This window comes from Sorex fumeus, unplaced genomic scaffold, assembly GCF_029834395.1.
Source record: "Sorex fumeus unplaced genomic scaffold, SorFum_2.1 ptg000099l, whole genome shotgun sequence".
NCBI classification, from domain to species: domain Eukaryota; kingdom Metazoa; phylum Chordata; class Mammalia; order Eulipotyphla; family Soricidae; genus Sorex; species Sorex fumeus.
The window spans coordinates 7,473,526-7,493,750 of NW_026606156.1; the positions used below are offsets into that span (position 1 = coordinate 7,473,526).

A 20,225-nucleotide genomic window follows, 5' to 3' on the forward strand; every position below is an offset into this window, starting at 1 on the left:
CACGCGGCGGCCGGGGGACTCACGGGGCAGGCCGCGAGGCCGGGCGGAAGACGGCGACGCGAGACCTTGGCGGGATCCCGCGAGACTGGGCGGGCGGCCACGTGGGACCACGAGAGCCCACGCGGGACTAGGGGGAGCCGACGCGAGGCCGTGGGAAACAACGCGAGACCTTGGGGAGATGCCGCGAGACTGGGGGGGCATGTGAGACCACGAGAGACCACGCGGGACTGGAAGACAACGCGAGACCTTGGGGAGATGCCGCGAGATTGTGGGGAGACAACGCGAGACCGCAGGGAGATGGCGCGAGACTGGGGGGGAGGCCACGTGAGACCACGAGAGACGACGCGGGACTGGAAGACAACGCGAGACCTTGGGGAGATGCGCGAGATTCTGGGGAGACAAGGCAAGCGAGACCCTGGACAGGCGCGCCGAGCCCCGAGCCCCGCAGGCACCTGCCCCGCCCCCCAGGGGACCACGTGGCCCTCGGCCCCGCCCTCCCGCACCACGTGGCCCTCGGCCCCGCCCTCCCGCACCACGTGGCCCTCGGCCCCGCCCTCCCGCACCACGTGGCCTTCGGCCGCGCCTTCCCACGTGCTGCGGCGTCGCCCCGGCAGGGCGGCCAGGCTGGGCTCCAGGTTACCTGGGCTGCAGACGTGCAGCCAAGCCAGAAACGGCCTGTCCGGGCGGGCGAGCTTGGTCTAGGCAGGACTCGCCCCCGGGGGGGTTCCAGGGCGCCCAGGAGGCCTGGCTCGGCCTGGGAGGAAGTGCCCCCGCCAGCGACGCAGACACCCTGCCAGCGTGCGGGCCGACTCCCTTGGCGCACCCCGAGAGTGGAATCGGGCATGCACGTGGCACTCGGGGAGGAGCCCAGGCTTGGGTGTGGAGGCTGGCTTGCCTCCTGAGCACCGTTCCCCGTCGCTTTCTCTGCGGGGTAGGCGTTGGGGCCCCGCCTGGGGATCCAAGGCGGCGCTGTGCTGCAGCAGGCGGGGCACACTCACCCGGCTCCTCGACTCTCTAACTGTCGGGCTTGAGGACCTGACACTCGGCGACCCGTGCCACGCCAGGACCTGCCCACAAGTGAGAATCGCACCAAGGGGCGGCTCCCGCTTTGAGCCGAGTCTTGCCCTTGGAGTCCCTGGCAAGGCTGGGGGCGCCTGTGCGCTGCCTCCTCCCACTGCTCTGTCCACTGCAGACGTCCTTGGACCCTTGGCAGTGGCACCTATTTTCCTGGTTCCTTCTTATGGCTTGTTGTGAGCCTTATAATCAGGATTGATTCTTTCGATCACTTGCTCTGGGGGACCTGCATTGTCTTGAAGCGTGCATATAAAATGTCGGATATACTTTCAGGAACTTTTTTATTTTGAATTTTAGAATTTTTTTCTTTTTGGGTCACACCCGGGGATGCATAGGGGTTACTCCTGGCTCTGCACTCAGGAACTACCCCTAGCGGTTCTCAGGGGACCATATGGGATGCTGGGAATCGAACTCAGGTTGGCTGCGTGCAAGGCAAACGCCCTACCCGCAGTGCTATTGCTCCAGCCCCTAAAACTTTTTTTTTTTTATTAAGGGCGATGCCACACTTTTTTTTGACCATGCTTTTCATGCTAACTTGTCACTAGCAAAAAGACAGCTGCCTGGCCTGCAGGGCTCGTGTGCAGAGGTATTTTTGACTTTTAGATGAGACTGCCATAGTGGGCTTCCTCAGCTCCTGCAGCATCAGGGCCAAGTTTGGGTTTTAGGAATGACTCTTAGCCCCTATTCCAAAGACAGAGACAGCCTTTTCTCCTTCTTTGTGTTGGCTTCTTTGACCTTTGCAAAACTCTGGCCAGGCCCTACTGGAATGGTAGTAGGGGCGCTGCCCACGGTGCCCAAGCCACACATGGCCGCTGCTCTGGCCCAGTCCCTGGTCCTGTGTTGTGGCCCACCCTAGAGGCTGCTGCCCTCTGCAGCCAGGCACCCCCGGAGACCCTGAGGGACATTTGGTCTTGCTTGCGAGAGCCCAGAGCAGATGCGTGGAGCATCATGCATGTCCCCAGGGAAGCCACAGCCACGCCTCTCGCACCAGTGATTGACTCCCTCGCCAGGTACACTTCTCATGCCACGGAAGAAAACAAACCAGACGGAACTAGAGTTTTGGGGGCATCATTGATGGCAGTGAGACAGCTGGTAGATTTTTCACGTGGTTGTTGCATGAATGTGTACATGGAGTCCGCCGAAAGGAAACCACCGCAGGGTGGACAGATCCCAGCATCTGGAGCTGAGCTCCCACGTGGCCTGTGTGCAGTCAAGGGGCAGGCGGGCACCTCCTGTCCAGCCATCACCAACTCCATCTCCCGCCAGAAGTGAATCTGCAACATCTGGAAGCAGCCGGCACTGTGTCCTCGTGAAGCCCCTTCAGTACTCAGATGTCTGCTCTCGCCACGTGTCCCCAGGGCCCGCCGCCCAGGCCCTCAGGATGCAGACACCAAATACGGGCCCAGCACTGTCGGGGTGCTGAGGCTTCCGGTGCATCGGCGGCTGTACAGGTGAAGACACGCACCCTCTTTCCCCAGTCTCAGGCCCAAGAATCGCTCAGCCGCTCATGCCCGGCTCCTCCCACTGTGGGGAAACCAACACACCGATCCAGTTTCGAAGGCAAGTTAGTGTCCTATGGACAAAGCTGCCATGGCGTCTCTCTGCCCGACTAGGCCAGTGTTTTGGGGGCTTCCAGCAGTGCTTGGGGCCAGTAGGGTTGACCACTCAGTGCTGCGACCCACAGGGCATTTTTAACAAGACTAGGCTGAAGATCTCACAACTAGGTGCTCAGCTCACTCCTGGAGTGCTCGAGGATGGTGGGCAGGGGCAGACCCAGGGTCCCGCATGGTGGGGGCAGACCATGAGGGCTGTTGAGGCTTGGCCGTGACAAGGATTTGACAGTTCCATAGAGACAGGGCTAAGGCAATGGCCTTTATGTGGCTCACCCTGGTTAGATCCCTGGTACCACAAATGGCCCCAAACCCCACCAGGAGTGAGCTCTGAGCACAGAGCCGGGAGTCAGCCCTGAGCACTGCCAGGTGTGGCCCGACCCTCCCACCCCTGAGGACGAAGGAGCGTCCACTTAGAACTCGGCTGCAACGCCTGAGCCAGGGAGTGTTTCATCCAGAAGGAAACGAGGAAGATTCCTGGACAGTCTGACAGACGCAGCCTTGTCAGCGGTGCAGCCCGGATTCATGCCTCTGCCACCCAAGGAGGGAGCAGCGCAGGACGTGATGCAGACAGGAGGGAACGGCATGTCCGGAGGAGGCAGTCACAGCACAGGGACACTGAACTCACAGGGTCCCGGCTAGCTCACGTGGCCCACCCCATCCAGCGTCGACGGGCTCTGCCATCCAGCCCAGCTGTGTGCCGAGGCCACACCGGCGCACGGAGCTACAAGGTCAGTGCAAAGAACAACTTGAAAGCCATTTCGATGGCGACCTCCGTGACCGAGTCATGGAAGCAGACGTAGAGCTCCTGAGGCTTGGGCTGGAGAAAGAGCCGCCTGCGGGAAAGAACGGCAGCAGCTCAGGGCACCGGGCACCCGGCCTTCGCGTCACCTTATTTCCCTAAGACGCGGAGCAGCTTCACACATCGCCCCTCTGGGCCCGGGGCCGCCAAGCACAGTGTGGCCCCTTAAAACGCCTGTTTCGCCCCTGGGCGTGCCTGCGGCCACCCAGCTCTCTCATGCAGCTTCCTGACCATCTCTGCGGCCACCTCCGAAGGACCATCGTGACCAGGCACTGTGTGGCCGCTGTGTGCTGGTCACTAGGGCACCTGTCTGTGATGGTGTTGTGAGTCGCGCTCCTCACGGGGGCGCCTCGGGATGGCTCTGCCACAGCCAGAGGACAGAGCCTGGGGACTCGGGGACACCTCTCCTCCCTGGCCGGAGGGCTCAGGGACTCCCCCGCCCCCCGCCCCTCAGGAACCCAGGGTCCTCTCGAGCTTCTCTGCCTTCACCGTCTGGAGGCTGATCCCTGTGTTGGCAAACCAGAAGCCACTTGGCTGGTTCTCGTGATTCCTTTTTGGGGGTGGGGGGTTCTCTGTCATGCCACCCTTTTCTAGAATGTTCCATCTTGGTGTCTGAGTCTGTGATCTGGGTTTAATGTCTCCCACTCCCCCAGCCTGAATCTGCCCATGCCCCATTCCCGCCCTGCCCCTAGCCACAGCCTTACTTAGGGTCCCTGCAGGCGGCCCCTGCCTCGGCCAGCTGTGCGGGCACTGGGGCTGCGTCCGGCCCATGTCCCCTTGCACATGCCCCCGCACCCCCCTGCCAGCCTGTCACACTGCTGTGCATCTGCAGTGACCACATCCTGGACCCAACAGGGAGCCCCTGAGGGCAGAGGCCACCGCACCCACAGACACAAGGGCGAAGGTCAGCAGCAGGTTCCAGAGCCCCGGCCCCGGGGTGAGGCGGGTGGGAGACATGAGACAAGGGCTGAGGGAAGCAGCCGCAGGAACCCCCTGGCCACGCCGGCTGTTCCTCAGGCGCCCACACTCACCCCACCACCCAGTATGCGAGAGCCGGGGGGTCCTTCCTGGGGTGCAGCCCATCCTCTGCGGGACACTCGAACAGCAGGCCGTGCTCCTTCACGGGGTGCAGCCAGGGGCTCCGAGGGGCTGTGGCCGGGGGGCCGCCTCCAGCCGACGTGCTCCTCTCCTGCAGAGTCACATGGGTCTCCCCACAGCTCGGGGCCTGCCCTGCGGGCCCCCCGCATTCCCTTCTGCCCCACCAGGGGGCCTTGTGGGGAGGACGTCTGCTCGCTCGTCAGTGCTCGGGGCTCACTCCCGGCTCTGTGCTCGGTGGTGCGCATGGCTGCACCATGGCAGGAAGCACAGGGCATGCCCCCGTGTGGCCCTTACAGAATCTCTAGCACATCCACGGGCACAGGGCCCCAGGAGTCGTGGGGTGGCCGTGGAAATGTCGAGAGGCCACGAGAACCAGGCTTCCTGGCACATGGGATCCAGCAGCCCGGGCCGGGCTCCTGGCATGTGTCACAGGCGTGGTGCGGCCATGCAGGGGTGTCCCTGAGGGATGTGGCTTCAGGGGACTTTCATGAGGTGGCACTGGGCCTCGGGTCCCCCTTTAGCACACCTTCGCGCTGCCCTGGGCCGTCCAGCTGGCATAGACATGGTCGCAGCACCCTGGGATGTGAGGCCCGGGCCAGCCGTTTAAGCCCCACATACCCTGTGTCTGTGCCCCCCCCAGGGTGCTCGAGGCCAGCTGCCTCTGAATGCCAGCACAGATGCCAGGCAGGAAGGGCTGCTGGTGCCAACCGGGAGACGCAGCTTTCCAGGGGCAGCCACCGAACCAAAACACGCAGGCAACTGTCTCCTGTCGGGGGAGCAGAGCGTGTCCTGAAACAACGACCAGGGATGTCCCAGCGAGGGGCACACAGTGGCAGCAGCGCCTGGAAGCCCCCGGCCTGAATGGGACCGGACAGGTGAGGGCGGGAGGAAGAGCCCATCAAGGATGGGGTGGGGGGCAGGCCCTGCACGTGGCTGCCTGGGTCTGAGCCCTCCCGGGACCCCATATGTTCCCCGAGCCCACTGGGAGTGATCCCTGAGGGCAGAGCCAGGAGTCGGCCCCGAGCACCCCCAAGAAATCAAAGAAGCAAGAAAACGGAAAGCCAACGTTGGCCGTGCCGGCCACTCACCTTCGCCAGCGCCTGCTGGAACACGGCCCGGATGGCCAGGCAGCAGCGGTGGAAGTTCTGGAGGAGCCGGGGGTGCACAGTGCCGCCGAGCTGCGCGACCTGCTCATGGGTCGGGGTGACGAAGACCCCCTGCACGGTCTCCAAGGCCACGTAGTGGAAAAGGGTGTTCTCGGGGCCCGAAGTCAGCCTGGGAAAGAAAGCAGGAAGCCAGGAGGCGCGAGGGCCGGGATGCCGGCCGCCTGCAGCCACGACCTCAACGCCCCGAGCAGGAAGGGCGGGCTCACTTCAGGGTGCTGTCCAGTCCTGCGGCCTTCTCCGGAGGGTCCTTCTTCAAGGGCCCCAGCTGAAACGGGCTCAGGAGGGCAGGCTTCTTCCTCGGGGCCTGAGAAACAGCGGCATCACCATCAGGTGCAGTACAGCCACGAGGGGGAGCCTACGACGCTGCCACGGCCCCCACGCTCCTGGCCTTGCTCATGGCACCAGACTCCAGCTGCACTGCCCAGCTGCCCTGTCCCAGGGCATGTGCCACCTCTGCGGGCGGGAGAGCTGGCCTTGGTGACAATTCATCCCTCACCCTGGCACCGACCCCACCTGAGCCTCTGCCATGGAACCGGGCCACATCCACTCCGTGGCACATGGGCTGCAGGGCTCACACAGCCCTTCCCGAGCACCGCTTGCTGGAGGCAGGGCAAACACCTGGAGGTACAGGCAGACACCCGCATGCCTGCTGGCACCGTGTGGCGATGCTTAGGGGTCACTCCTGGCGCTCCAGGGGCATGTGGGCCGCCCGGGTCGGCCACACGCAAGGCAAGTGCCCTGCCAGCGATGTGGCATCACTCCGGCCCCACTACTCAGTTCTTGATTTGGGACCGCACTTGGCAGTGCTCGGGGCTGACTCCTGACTGCACTCGAGGATCACTCTTGGGGGTGCCAGAGATTGGCCCAGACCAGCCGTGGGATTTACAATGTTGCTGCTGGTGGCTTCCCGTGCACCTGGTTCCGTGTCACCCAGCCACACCACTCGGGGCATCTGACCCCAAAGCACACAGCATTCACCGGCAAAGATGTGTCAGAGATGTGCCCATCTCTGCACTGAGTACAATAGCCAAGACCTGGAAATAGCCCGAATGCCCACGAAGGGCTGCGTGATGGAGAGCTGGCCTGCCCAGCAGTGAGCGTGTGAGCTGTGACTACGGGACCCGAGGGCACCCAGCTGAGGAGTCACTCGGCCTTCCCTCTGCTCCCTCTCAGCCGTCGGTGACACTGACACAGACCCAGCCCAGAGGCTCCCGCCCAGCTGGGCCCCAGGACGCACCTGGGGCAAAGTCCCACTTTCTTCTGCCTCAGGCGTGGGCTGGGGGCTCGGGTCCGCCCACTCTGTACCCCCGCTGCCCCGCGTCTTGGCCGCACAGTCCCCGAAAAGCGTCCTCCGGCATGTGGGTGATGCGGCGGCCCTGGTAGCCCCTGGGGTCAGGGTGGCACTCTCGTGGGGTCCGGCCAGGAGCCAGTCTGCGCAGGACAAGACCGGGCCGGGCGCGGCGGCCAGCTGCTGCCTGATGCGGGCCTCCAGCGCCTCCAGCTGGCACAGCGTGGCGCGCGCCTGGTCCACGTAGACACAGTCGGGGCCAGGGCTGTCCACGGCCGGGGACGCACAGCCGCCGGCCTCCAGGAGCACCGAGAGCAAGCAGTGACCCTGCAGGAGAGGACAGAGGAGCCCGGCCCTGGACATGCCTCTAGGGTAGCCACGGGCACCCGCACAGTCCCCCGCCCTGGCCCTCCCTCTGCCCGGCCTCCTCAGAGGCACCCATGGCCCTGGGCACCCGCGGGGCCCGGCCGAGCTGCAGGCTGCATGTGGGCACGCAGCCGTGGAGCCCCCGGGGGCGGCACCTTCTCCCCCTGTCCTTCATTCTGGCCCAACGCGGTCCACGTCTGTTTCTCCAGGCAGGTGGGAACGGAAGCTCTTAAGCTCCCGCTCAAGTCCAGGCCTGTGTTCGTAAACATTCCCCCGTGAGGAGGAATCGGGCTACTCTTCCCTTGGGTGGGCACCGCCCGCCGCGTGTGGGGGCCACCAGGGCCAAGGCAGGCAGAGCTCGGAGCGACGAGCCCCAGGTGCTCACCCCCGAGTGCTCCCAGCCTGACACACTGGTGCCCGAGTCTGGTCTCTGACAACCATTGGAAGTGATTGCTTGGTCAGCAATTGGTGGAATCAATCAATCAACCCCCAGGAAGCAATGGAGGGAACGTACCAGGCCGACGACCAGCAGGAAGCTTCTGCCATCGGGTTCCTGGGGGGCGTCGGCCTCGGCGTCCTTGGCAGGCTGCAGGTGGCGCCCAGGGAAGACTTCTCTCCAGACCACCAGCTGGCCGACCCTCCGCCTCGCAGCCAGAGGCAGCAGCCCCAAGTGATGGCAGTAGCCGGTGACTTCCAGGAGGTGATCCCTGGGCAGGTGGCTGCAGAGAAGGTGGCCCTGGGCACAAGCAGGGCACAGTTCACCGAGGGCCAAGGCAGGGTGTCGGCCCAGACAGCCCGCTTCCGTCAGGATAAACGAGATGTTTCCTCCTGGCGGCAAGTAGGGAGGAGCCCCCCTACCCTGAATGAATGCCTGTCTGTGGGAGAGGGCTGGACCCCACGCTCAGGACTCTCTCTCGAGTGCTCAGAGGCCACATGGGGTGCCAGGTAGTAAGCCAGGGCCAGATGCGTGCAAGGCAAGCGCTTCTCTGCCGTACTGTGCCTCTGGCCTGAATGATTTGCGGGGCTGAGTGCGGAGGTCTAGGCTCAGCCCGATGGGGCCGGCTGGATGTACCTATAACACAGACAGAGCAGTACGAAGGAATTCGACCCACCTTGTAAAACAGCGAAGTCCCCACAATCGTGTAGAGCCGCCTCATGTCACACTGATCCTCGGACTGCGGAGAGAACCACAGAGCGTGCATGTGTGCACAAAGACACGCACACTTGTGCGCTTCCACACGGACCCAGCTGGGCACAGCCGCCAGAAAGGAGTCTGTGTCCTCTGGGATGGAACTTTGCAGACTTTCCATCAACTTTCCCCTGGTGGGCTTGGAGGGACCACACGTATGCCAGGGCTGGGTCCAGGCTGGCTGCGTGCAAGGCAAGCGCCCTCCCCGCTGTGCTATGGCTGCGGCCCCTTTGGGACTCCCAGAAGGCTGGCCAGAGACACTGCAGGATGCAGAACACACAACTTGTTTTCCAAGAGCGAGACAAATCGGGCCAGGCAGGAAGCCTCTCTTCTCGTTCACGTAAAACACTGCTACCACACTGACCATTTCTGAAAGCACAACCACAACAGGCAATTCGGGCCAGTGTAGTGGCATTTAAGAGATGGAATACACGTGTGCTGTTCTTCCTGACTTCCGGCTCTGCACTCAGGTATCACTCCTGGTGGCGCCTGAGGGACCGGAGTGCTGGGATGGAACCCAGGTCGGCCGTGTGCAAGGCAAGTGCCGTACCTGCTGCTATGGCCCCAGCCAGGTCTTTCACTTGATGGTACACATGGGTCCTATCTTCAAAGTTCCGTTCTACATGAATATATGTATTGTGAATGTCATGCATTTGTCATTATGTCAAGTATGTGTATCGCCTATTATGTACATACGATACCAAATACGTATTAAATATCATTTCAAATGTCCATTATGAAACAAACGTTTTCAATGTAGTACAAAATCTGAAGGCGAGCAAAATAGATTGTTGTTGGAAATGGAGATGTAATGTATGTTTCAAGATTGGATTATATGTCATTCTGAAAAATATTTAGAACGATTAATAACTTGTAAAATAAGAACACAACACAGCTTTACAAAGAGTTTTCCCTATGCTTACCAATTCTTCAAAATCTGCAGCCTCCAGGTCACTTAATATTGTGTCTAATTCCACCTGTGAAAGAACAAAAGTCACGTCAACATTTGAAGCACACAATGCCAACTTTTTAATAATACTGGCATGTAAAAGCACTTAAAAATCACTTTATGACTGCAACAAGCATGCATCTTTGTGTGTGTGTGTGTGAAGCAAGATGGCTTTTATTGAAACTTACTTAGATCGGTGGGGAGAGAAGGAGAACGTGTCATGGGCTTCTCCCGTGACCAGCAGAGGCGAGCGAGGGAGGTGTGCTCCAGGGGAGCACGGGCGGGAAAAGGAGCCTGAAACAGTCACCGCTCACCTTCGTTACTTACGACAAGTCTTGAAATGGAACACCTTGATTTAAGCTTTGCAGTTATGTCAAGCGCTATTTTTTTTTCCTTTTTGGGTCACACCCAGCGATGCTCAGGGGTTACTCCTGGCTTTGCACTCAGGAATCACTCCTGGCGGTGCTCTGGGGACCATATGGGATGCTGGGAGTCGAACCCTGGTTGGCCGCGTGCAAGGTAAACGCCCTCCCCGCTGTGCCATTGCTCCAGCCCCAGGCGCTTTTCTTAAAATGTAAGCGTTTTTAAAAATGCAGTCTCCAGAATTGCCAAACTGACTTCACTCTAACGAGGTTAAAACTACTTTCCAGGACTGAGAAAGGCCTTTAAACTTATTCAAATTCCTAGAGCGCGGGCGCCACCTGACTGCATGCGCTCTATTTTGAGTCACGTCTGTATAGCGCGTATTCCTGCCCTGGACTCTTGTAGAACTCCTGCCCCTGCCCTTCCTCTCTCCCAGGGCGTGTGTCCAATGCCGCCTCTGCAGCTTTGTGGTGGGTTAAAAGCGAGAAGGCAGCGAGCCCAGAACCGCATGGGGCAGCCCCCAGCAGAGGTACTAGGAAAATCTCTTGCTTCAAATTTGCTTTTGTTTCTATGGAAATCAAACGCTTTCACGCACTCATTCATCCCGAAAGCATTCAGAACTTGCAAACAGAAACACTTGATGGGCAGAGTAGTCTGGGTGCCCCGATGGCGCCACGATGCCGGGGACGCTTGGCGCGCACACACTGTTTGTGGGCAAGAATCCGCCACTTTGTTCTGCTCTTGGCCATGCAGGCAAGCTCACCAGGGGCTCACGGAGATGCCTGCTGCGCTTTGGGGCTCTCTGGGGGCTCATTACTCACCCTGCCAACCCTCCAGGTCCTCCTTTGTGTGGCTACAGCTTCTGGCGAAAGCCCCCCTTACAACTGCCGGTCTTGTGCTGTTTAAGGAACCCCTCGTTCCCAACAACGGACAACAGACTCTGCATTTCTCAGAGGCAGGAACGTGTCTGTTCTCTGCATCATCCCTGTGTGCCCGGGGAAAGTGACATGGAACGCACAGAATGAGGTGACTGTGTTTGGGGAGCGGTGGCCACACTAAGCGGTGCCCAGGTGCTCAGTGCCACTCCTGGTGGGGCCTGAGGACCATATGGAAGGCCGGGGGTTGAATCCGCGCCAGGCAGCTGCAAGGCAAGCCCTTCCCCGCTGCACGATCTCTCCGGGTCCTGGACGAGGCCGTTCCTAGGCCCTCGGGAAGGGATAGGCAGGGAGCTCAGCAGGGCTGGGGAGGGGGAAGAACCATTTTCACCCACAGCAGACGCGTCTCCAGTCCCTGCTCGCAGGCTCTGCGGAACCCGAGTTCTCGGCATGAAATCCCGGCACGTTCCGGTAGGAGACGAGTCACAAGACACGCGGGTTTGCTTTCTGCTCTTCGAGCCACACCCGGCTGTGCTCGGGTTTGCTCCTGGCTCTGCACCCAGGGGTCCGCACAGGGCCCAGACTGTCCACGCAGGAAATGGCCCAGCCCGGGCTTTGCTAAGACGTCGCCAGAGGCCCCTTCCCACAGGAGGGTCGCTGCCGTCACGCAGCAGGGAAGGCTGAAGGGCGGCAAGCAGCTCGGGGGACAGGGACAGTCCCGACCCCCCACGGAGACCCCACGTGAGCCCGGACGGCCAGGGCAGCGCCGCTCTCGCGCTCGCCCAAGGGGGAATTTGCCAGCACGCAGCTTGTGTCTCAGCGACACACAGCACAGCTCGTATTGAGAATGCAGGGGTCACACTGCTGGCCCCGCAGGTGGCCAATCCAGCTCGCTCCTGAACCCCAGGGACCCCGAGCCCTGCCAGGTGCCCAAACCTCCCCTCCCCTCCCCCTCAAGAATGCTATCTGTCACTCTGAAGACCTGCAGCCTAATCAGAAGTACAATCGCGGAAAGCCTCATGCTAGGAGATCAAAGCCACAAAGACGCAAAAGCAAAGTGCGCCCAGCAGCTAAAAATGGTTTCTGGAGAGTCCCAAGTGCGGACGAGGCGGAATGCTGAAGGCAGACCACAGAGCCGGACTCTGTCTTCCTGGGCTAAGGAGAGCGCAAGCGAGAGATCACGTCACGTGTGAGGCCCTGAGAGGCAGCCCAGCACCCACAGGTCCCCTCCGGGCCTCAGCCCACGCGGGCGGGTGCCCATCACTGGCTGGACATGGCCCAAGACCCCAGCATGGCTGGAGAAGCCCCAAAGCTCACTGCCGTGGGCCTCCTCCTGGCCTCAGCCAGACGCCCCCTCGGACCCTGAGCCCAAGCGGAAAGTAGGGAGGGGATGTGAAGGCTGGGCGTGCACCGTGGGAGGGTCACCTTGATGTCCTGAGGGAGGGGCAGCCAGTGGGCCCCGGGGAGCGTGTCCAGGAGCACGGCCCCGCAGTGCTGTGTGTCGGGCTGGAGTGCCCTTTGGAAGAACAAGGCGAAGAAGTGGTCCAGGTGCGCAGCGTTCTCGGCCTGGCCAAAGGCGCTGGGTGACGAGAGCCAGGGGTCAGCTCGAGGCTTCAATGCCCTCTGTGGGGGGGGGTGGTTCCCTCACCTCTCCAGGGGTCAGCTCGAGGCCGCGCTGCCCTCTGCAGGGGAAGGGGGGTCTCTCACCTCTCCAGCGAGCCGAACATGAAACGCAGGGTCCGCACTGCCGCCTCCGTCATGCTCCGCAGCTGTGGGAGGGGGGCCCTGCGGGGAGGCGCGGCGGCTGGGGGGCAGGCAGGGGCTGGGGTTGCCCGTGGGGGTGCACGGACCATGGGGGGGGCCAGTAATGGGTCCAAGGAGGGCAGGGTCTGAGTGACAGTGGCGGGAACACTGGCCAACAGGGGAGGGGCTGCTGTCCAGGGTGCTGAGCCGGTCAGCCCAGCGCCCCCAGAGACCCAGATCTGGGTGAAGGCAGAGGTGGGAGGGTCTGGGCCACGCCCGAGTCTGCCTCACACCCGGCCTGGCCAGCCCGTCCACCTGCTCTGCGGAGAGGACCTGGGCGTGCGGAGGCATCTCAGCCGCTGGGGTCCCACCCATGCCCATGCACTCTGCGTCCCGCTGACCCGGCGCCATGGAGGGCGTGGCAGCCTGCACCCAGCACAGCGGGTGGTGCTCCCCGCGGTCCCCCGACTCACCGCCGGGCGGGCAGGCTGAGCACCAGCAGCGTGTCCCCCTCCCTGCAGTAGGACGCGTGCACCTGCCTCCCGTCCAGGAGCAGTGACGAGCTGTGAGAGAGCCAGGCGGGGCCGAGCTGCAGGGGAGCAGCCCCCCCTGGTCGGGGCGCCCGGGACGCCCACAGCGCCGGCGGCCCCTGACACTCCAGACGCTCAAACCCGCCTCAGCAGGAGAACACGGCCCAGAACACGCTCAGGTAAACTCTCGGGTGGCGGGAGGCCCCTCCCCGGGCGCGAGGGCAGGGCGGTACCTGGTGACCGGCGTGCCCGTCACCGTCTCCAGCATGTCACAGAGCGTGAGGAAGACGCCGCGCACACTCTTCAGCTTCTGCGCCGCGTCAGTCGCGGGGAACAGGTACAGGATCTCCTGCTGTGGTTGGTGTGGGGACAGGGAGGGCTCGGGCTCTGCCTGGGGCTGGACTCCAACACTCCCCAGCCTCAGCCAGGGGCCAAGCCCGCGAGCCAGCACTGGGTCGGGAGCCCAGACCAGAGGCCACAGAGGCACACGCGACACTGCCCACTGCTCTGCCCACCCCCAGACACCCCGGACGCCTGAGATTCAGGGCGTCACACGGGAAAGAGGATGGCACTGTCCTCGCTGAGTTGGACGGCAAGTGGTGACAATATAAAGTGGGCTCGCGTGTCGGCGGGGGAGGGGCGGGCAGGACAGCACACTGGGCATCAGCCCCAGGGCCCCACAGGGAGACATCGCTGAGAGAGCACCGCAGGGTGTGGCCCCAAGCCGGACCCTGGCGTCACTAGAGAGACGCCTGACCCAGGAGGGTGCCGGGCATGGCCACTGAACGCCCACTGTAGCCGTCGGCTTGGGAGACCTCCAGCCACCGCGGGCCAGTCAGCGTCCCCTCACGTTTCCGCTCTCAGGAGAGCCACGACGTCGTTGGGGTGAAGGGAGCCGGGGCCACACCGGGGGTGCTCAGGGCTGAGTCCCGGTTCTGCTTGTGGCTTGCTCCTCGTGGGCTGGGGGGACCCGATGGGGTGCGGGGACTGAGCTGGGGGCAGCAGTGTGCCAGGCCAGGACCCTCCCTGCTTCCGGCTTTCGCTTCTAAGGGTCGGGGTGACTGGAACTGTCTGTGTCTGTTGCAGCCGCGGGCTCGAAGTGCCAGCCTCAAAGGAGAACAGCCAAGCCCTCTCCCGGCAGAAGAACCCGTCATCGGGGGTGCCCGCGCCCTCCCACGGGGACACATACCTCGTCCTTGGCGTCATCGGAGTCAAGCCGCAGCGAGAGGCACATGGCCACGTGCGGCTCAGCCAGCGCCCGCCGCTGCGCGTCCCCGTCCTGGTCTCCCCCGAGCAGCCGCACCAGCTCCCCGGGGCCGGCGGGCATCTGCCTGGGGCTTGGCGGGGCTGAGCTTCCCTTCGCAGCCGGGGCCTTCTCGAAGGTCAGCTTCACCTGGGCAGGGACGGGGGGGGGGGCGGGCGGCTCAGTGCGGCTCAGGGTGGGCAGGCACCTCCCGGGGCTGCCCCAGCTCGGCCCGCACCTGCGTGGGCCCCGGGATGCTGGCCAGAACCCGCTCGATGTTCTCAGTGGTCACCGGCACGTCGTCCACGGCCACGAGGACGTCCCCTGGGGGAGGGGCACAGGGCGCGCTCAGCTCCGGGGGCTGGTGGCCAGGCGCGCCCCAGGTACCCAGAGCACTCACCTATGAGCACCTGGCCACTCCCGAGCGCTGGGCCTCCGGGCAGCAGCCCGTGCACCTGCAGAGGCGCGGACCGGCGCCGCCCGCGGTGGACGATGCCCAGCAGCGTCTCGAGGGGCCGGCGCACGGGCGCCCGCGGGTGGACATGCAGCTTCACCTCCTTGCTGGCCGGCGGGGCCCGTGCGCCCGGAGACGCCTTGAGGATGGACACGGGCGGGGCGCGCGCGCGCCGGGGCAGGAGGCGGCGGCCCCGCAGGGCCCTGGCCAGGCGCCGCAGGCCAGGGGGTCCCCGGGGCGTGTCCTCGCCCACCGCGATCACCACCTCGGCCTCGCTGAAGCGCACAGCACGGCCCCCCGGGACGGCCGCGCCCCCGTCCTCCTCGGCCTCGTCCAGCTCCAGGTAGAAGAGCTCCCCGCGCCTGTGCACGCCGTGCAGCCACTCGGGCTCCAGGTCACTGCGGGGAGGGCAAGGGTCAGGGGTGGGCCGGGGCCCAGGGCAGCGGGGGCCCCTCCGGACTGTCCGAGGCTCTGCCCCCTTCCCAGGGTCTCATTAGGTTACTGGGGGGGGGGGCTGTGGTGAGCCCTTGGAGACTCGGGGTTGGATGGGAAAGGCGGAGGGCCAGGGAGGAGGGGTGCAAAGCCTTGTTCCCAGCCGCCGGTCACTGGGGTCCAGGGTCTGCCTGCCCCCTGGACACCTCCCGCCCCGCTGCTCAGTGACCACAGGCAGCAGCCCGCGGCAGTGTCAGCAGAGGGAAGAGCCCCTGGCTGTCAGCCCGACTCACAGCCCGCCACCACCCCTCACCGCTGTGGCCTGTCACCTCCGAAGCACCTCTCCCGGGTGCCCGTGGGAGGAAAGGGACCCGCCGCCGCTGCGACAGCATCACACAGATAGATCTTCCTCCAGAGCAGGCAGGGGAGACCCTGGCCCGGGACCTGGTGGCTTTCTGTCGCACAGCGCTAAGCATCAGCTTAAAAGCGGGGACGCCGGGCAAGTTTTGTTTAGTTTTCTGGGCCATGCCTGGAGTTGCTTAACGGAGCGAACCCGGGCCATCGGGGTGCAAGACAAACCTTTTCCCTGCTGTGCCGTCTCCCGACTCCCTGAATGCGGTCACAACCCCAACAGGCTCCGCACCAACCCCTGCTGTCCACTGGGCCTGGCCACGAAAGGCTATGGACTTTTCTCGCCCATATCACTGATCACCTACCAGGAGGGTTCAGAAATACTCAGTGGCTACACGGAGCGCCCCGAGTCGGGCTTTGACACACATGGATGGATGTGTGTATGCATGAGTGTGGGGGAGCATGTTCACAGAAGTGTGTATGTGTATGAGTGTACGTGGACGGACGAGTGACTGTGTGATTCATATGCTTCTCTGTGGATTCATATGCTTCACATGTACACACAAACACACACATATGTATGCACGTGTGCGTGTGCATGTGTATGTGTGTGTTTGTGTGTACATGTGTATGTGTGTGGGGGTTTGTGAGATTATGCATGTGTTTGTGTGTGTGTGCATGTTGTGTATGTGTGTTTGTGTGTGTGCATGTGTATGTGTTTGTGTGTGAATGTGTATACATGTGTGTGGGTCTGTGAGTGTGTGCATGTGTATGTGGGTTTGTGAGTGTGTGCGTGTGTGTGTGTGCGTGGGCTCACACATCCACGTGTCTTTAACCATGAAGCTAGCAGTTCGGCATTGGGGGAGGGCCTCTCCTGAACAGATCTCTCGCCCGTTCCAGGCTGGGTGGGCGAGGGAGGACCTTTGGGGAGGGCAGGCGCGGGGCGGGCGGCGCATTCTACCCACAGGCCCTTTCCTCTGTGGGGCGAGCAGCACCGCTCTTCTCTCGGGCCCTCAGGCCTCACTAGCAGTGGCGGGGGCATGGGAGACATGGAGGCCTCTGAGGCCAGGTGCCGTAGGGCCGGCCCTGTCGGTGCCCTGTGCCGCAGCCCCTCCCCAGGCCCCTGCAAGCGCACCCTGCAGGCGGGTGGCCCATGGCTTCTCCAGGAACCACCCACGGTGGGCGGCGCTCGCTGAGTGTCTGAAATGACTGTCAGGCCAGGGGGCAGAGGGCAGGGATGCCCAGAGGGGACGGTCAGGCCAGGGGGCAGAGGGCAGGGATGCCCAGAGGGAACAGGATCAGGCCAGGGGGCAGAGGGCAGGGATGCCCAGAGGGGACGGTCAGGCCAGGGGGCAGAGGGCAGGGATGCCCAGAGGGGACGGTCAGGCCAGGGGGCAGAGGGCAGGGATGCCCAGAGGGGACGGTCAGGCCAGGGGGCAGAGGGCAGGGATGCCCAGAGGGAACAGGATCAGGTCAGGGGGCAGAGGGCAGGGATGCCCAGAGGGGACGGTCAGGCCAGGGGGCAGAGGGCAGGGATGCCCAGAGGGGACGGTCAGGCCAGGGGGCAGAGGGCAGGGATGCCCAGAGGGAACAGGATCAGGCCAGGGGGCAGAGGGCAGGGATGCCCAGAGGGAACAGGATCAGGTCAGGGGGCAGAGGGCAGGGATGCCCAGAGGGGACGGTCAGGCCAGGAGGCAGAGGGCACGGATGCCCAGAGGGGACGGTCAGGCCAGGGGGCAGAGGGCAGGGATGCCCAGAGGGAACAGGATCAGGCCAGGGGGCAGAGGGCAGGGATGCCCAGAGGGGACGGTCAGGCCAGGGGGCAGAGGGCAGGGATGCCCAGAGGGAACAGGATCAGGCCAGGGGGCAGAGGGCAGGGATGCCCAGAGGGAACAGGATCAGGTCAGGGGGCAGAGGGCAGGGATGCCCAGAGGGGACGGTCAGGCCAGGAGGCAGAGGGCAGGGATGCCCAGAGGGGACGGTCAGGCCAGGGGGCAGAGGGCAGGGATGCCCAGAGGGAACAGGATCAGGCCAGGGGGCAGAGGGCAGGGATGCCCAGAGGGGACGGTCAGGCCAGGGGGCAGAGGGCAGGGATGCCCAGAGGGAACAGGATCAGGCCAGGGGGCAGAGGGCAGGGATGCCCAGAGGGGACGGTCAGGCCAGGGGGCAGAGGGCAGGGATGCCCAGAGGGGACGGTCAGGCCAGGGGGCAGAGGGCAGGGATGCCCAGAGGGGACGGTCAGGCCAGGGGGCAGAGGGCAGGGATGCCCAGAGGGAACAGGATCAGGCCAGGGGGCAGAGGGCAGGGATGCCCAGAGGGAACAGGATCAGGTCAGGGGGCAGAGGGCAGGGATGCCCAGAGGGGACGGTCAGGCCAGGGGGCAGAGGGCAGGGATGCCCAGAGGGGACGGTCAGGCCAGGGGGCAGAGGGCAGGGATGCCCAGAGGGAACAGGATCAGGCCAGGGGGCAGAGGGCAGGGATGCCCAGAGGGAACAGGATCAGGTCAGGGGGCAGAGGGCAGGGATGCCCAGAGGGGACGGTCAGGCCAGGAGGCAGAGGGCACGGATGCCCAGAGGGGACGGTCAGGCCAGGGGGCAGAGGGCAGGGATGCCCAGAGGGAACAGGATCAGGCCAGGGGGCAGAGGGCAGGGATGCCCAGAGGGGACGGTCAGGCCAGGGGGCAGAGGGCAGGGATGCCCAGAGGGGACGGTCAGGCCAGGGGGCAGAGGGCAGGGATGCCCAGAGGGAACAGGATCAGGCCAGGGGGCAGAGGGCAGGGATGCCCAGAGGGAACAGGATCAGGTCAGGGGGCAGAGGGCAGGGATGCCCAGAGGGGACGGTCAGGCCAGGAGGCAGAGGGCAGGGATGCCCAGAGGGGACGGTCAGGCCAGGGGGCAGAGGGCAGGGATGCCCAGAGGGAACAGGATCAGGCCAGGGGGCAGAGGGCAGGGATGCCCAGAGGGGACGGTCAGGCCAGGGGGCAGAGGGCAGGGATGCCCAGAGGGGACGGTCAGGCCAGGGGGCAGAGGGCAGGGATGCCCAGAGGGGACGGTCAGGCCAGGGGGCAGAGGGCAGGGATGCCCAGAGGGAACAGGATCAGGTCAGGGGGCAGAGGGCAGGGATGCCCAGAGGGGACGGTCAGGCCAGGGGGCAGAGGGCAGGGATGCCCAGAGGGGACGGTCAGGCCAGGGGGCAGAGGGCAGGGATGCCCAGAGGGAACAGGATCAGGCCAGGGGGCAGAGGGCAGGGATGCCCAGAGGGGACGGTCAGGCCAGGGGGCAGAGGGCAGGGATGCCCAGAGGGGACGGTCTGGCCAGGGGGCAGAGGGCAGGGATGCCCAGAGGGAACAGGATCAGGCCAGGGGGCAGAGGGCAGGGATGCCCAGAGGGGACGGTCAGGCCAGGGGGCAGAGGGCAGGGATGCCCAGAGGGGACGGTCAGGCCAGGGGGCAGAGGGCAGGGATGCCCAGAGGGGACGGTCAGGCCAGGGGGCAGAGGGCAGGGATGCCCAGAGGGAACAGGATCAGGTCAGGGGGCAGAGGGCAGGGATGCCCAGAGGGGACGGTCAGGCCAGGGGGCAGAGGGCAGGGATGCCCAGAGGGGACGGTCAGGCCAGGGGGCAGAGGGCAGGGATGCCCAGAGGGAACAGGATCAGGCCAGGGGGCAGAGGGCAGGGATGCCCAGAGGGGACGGTCAGGCCAGGGGGCAGAGGGCAGGGATGCCCAGAGGGGACGGTCTGGCCAGGGGGCAGAGGGCAGGGATGCCCAGAGGGAACAGGATCAGGCCAGGGGGCAGAGGGCAGGGATGCCCAGAGGGGACGGTCAGGCCAGGGGGCAGAGGGCAGGGATGCCCAGAGGGAACAGGATCAGGCCGCGGGCAGAGGGCAGGGATGCAGGCGGCCGGGGGCGGCGCGTGGCTACTGGGCCCCGGGGACCCCCGTGGGCGCGGCTCGTCGGCGGGGCGTCCGTCCCGGGGCAGCGCCGTGGACAGGCCCTGGGGGGGGGGGGGGCTCCCGCCGGGCCGCGCGCGCGCAGGCGCCGCAGGGAATGTCCCTCCGCGCGACCCTTACTCGTCGCTGCCGGACGTGCAGGACGCCGAGTCGCTGGCCCCGAGGTCCGAGGCGCCGTCGTCCTCCTCTCCCCGCGGCTCCGGGCTCCGAGGCGGCGAGGGGCGCGGCGCGGACGCCGCCATGGCCGGGCGGGGGGTCACAGCGGGCCGCGCGGGCTCCCCGGGGCCGCCATGGCGCTGCCCGGACGCCGCCCACGTGACCCGGCCCCCACGCGGCGACTGGCCGGTTGGGGTTGCCCGGGAGACGGGGACGCGCTCCGGGCTCGGCTTCCGGGCGCCGCCACGTGATCCCAGCCCCGCGCGGCGATTGGCGGGCTGGCGTTGCCCGGGAGACGGGACGCGCTTTCGGGCTGGGCATCCCGGCCGCGTCGTGAGGGTCTGGCGGGAGCCGGCGGCGGCGCGCGGGCCCCCCGGGGAAGGGGACACCGGCCCCGCGCCTGTCCGCGGCCTCGCGCACGCCCCGCGGGTCCCCTGCGCCTCGGTTTGCCCGCGTGTTCGCGGTGGCCCCGGGTGGGCGCAGGGCGCGCGGGCCTCTCCAGCCGCTGGCCCGCACCGAGTGCGCACCCGGGTCGCAGAGACCCGCAAAGAACCGAGTTGTTTGCGATCACCGACTCGCAGCGAAGTG

The 20,225-nt window shown here is 64.9% G+C and overlaps 1 protein-coding gene across 1 annotated transcript; it reads right to left on the minus strand.

Moving 5' to 3' along the window:
- Window positions 1–19: 19 nt before the first annotated feature.
- On the minus strand, window positions 20–19,779 carry INTU (inturned planar cell polarity protein). The gene is made up of 18 exons (XM_056134524.1): window positions 19,602–19,779; window positions 14,697–15,148; window positions 14,535–14,620; window positions 14,243–14,446; window positions 13,287–13,405; window positions 12,997–13,086; window positions 12,488–12,565; window positions 12,206–12,359; window positions 9,517–9,570; window positions 8,517–8,579; window positions 7,919–8,140; window positions 6,988–7,365; window positions 5,957–6,054; window positions 5,673–5,859; window positions 4,518–4,675; window positions 3,413–3,520; window positions 453–645; window positions 20–127 (listed from the first exon to the last, which is right to left on the minus strand). Exons 1-18 carry the CDS (start codon window positions 19,721–19,723, stop codon window positions 20–22), a joined length of 2,874 nt encoding a protein of 957 aa, XP_055990499.1. The 5' UTR covers window positions 19,724–19,779.
- Window positions 19,780–20,225: the final 446 nt, after the last annotated feature.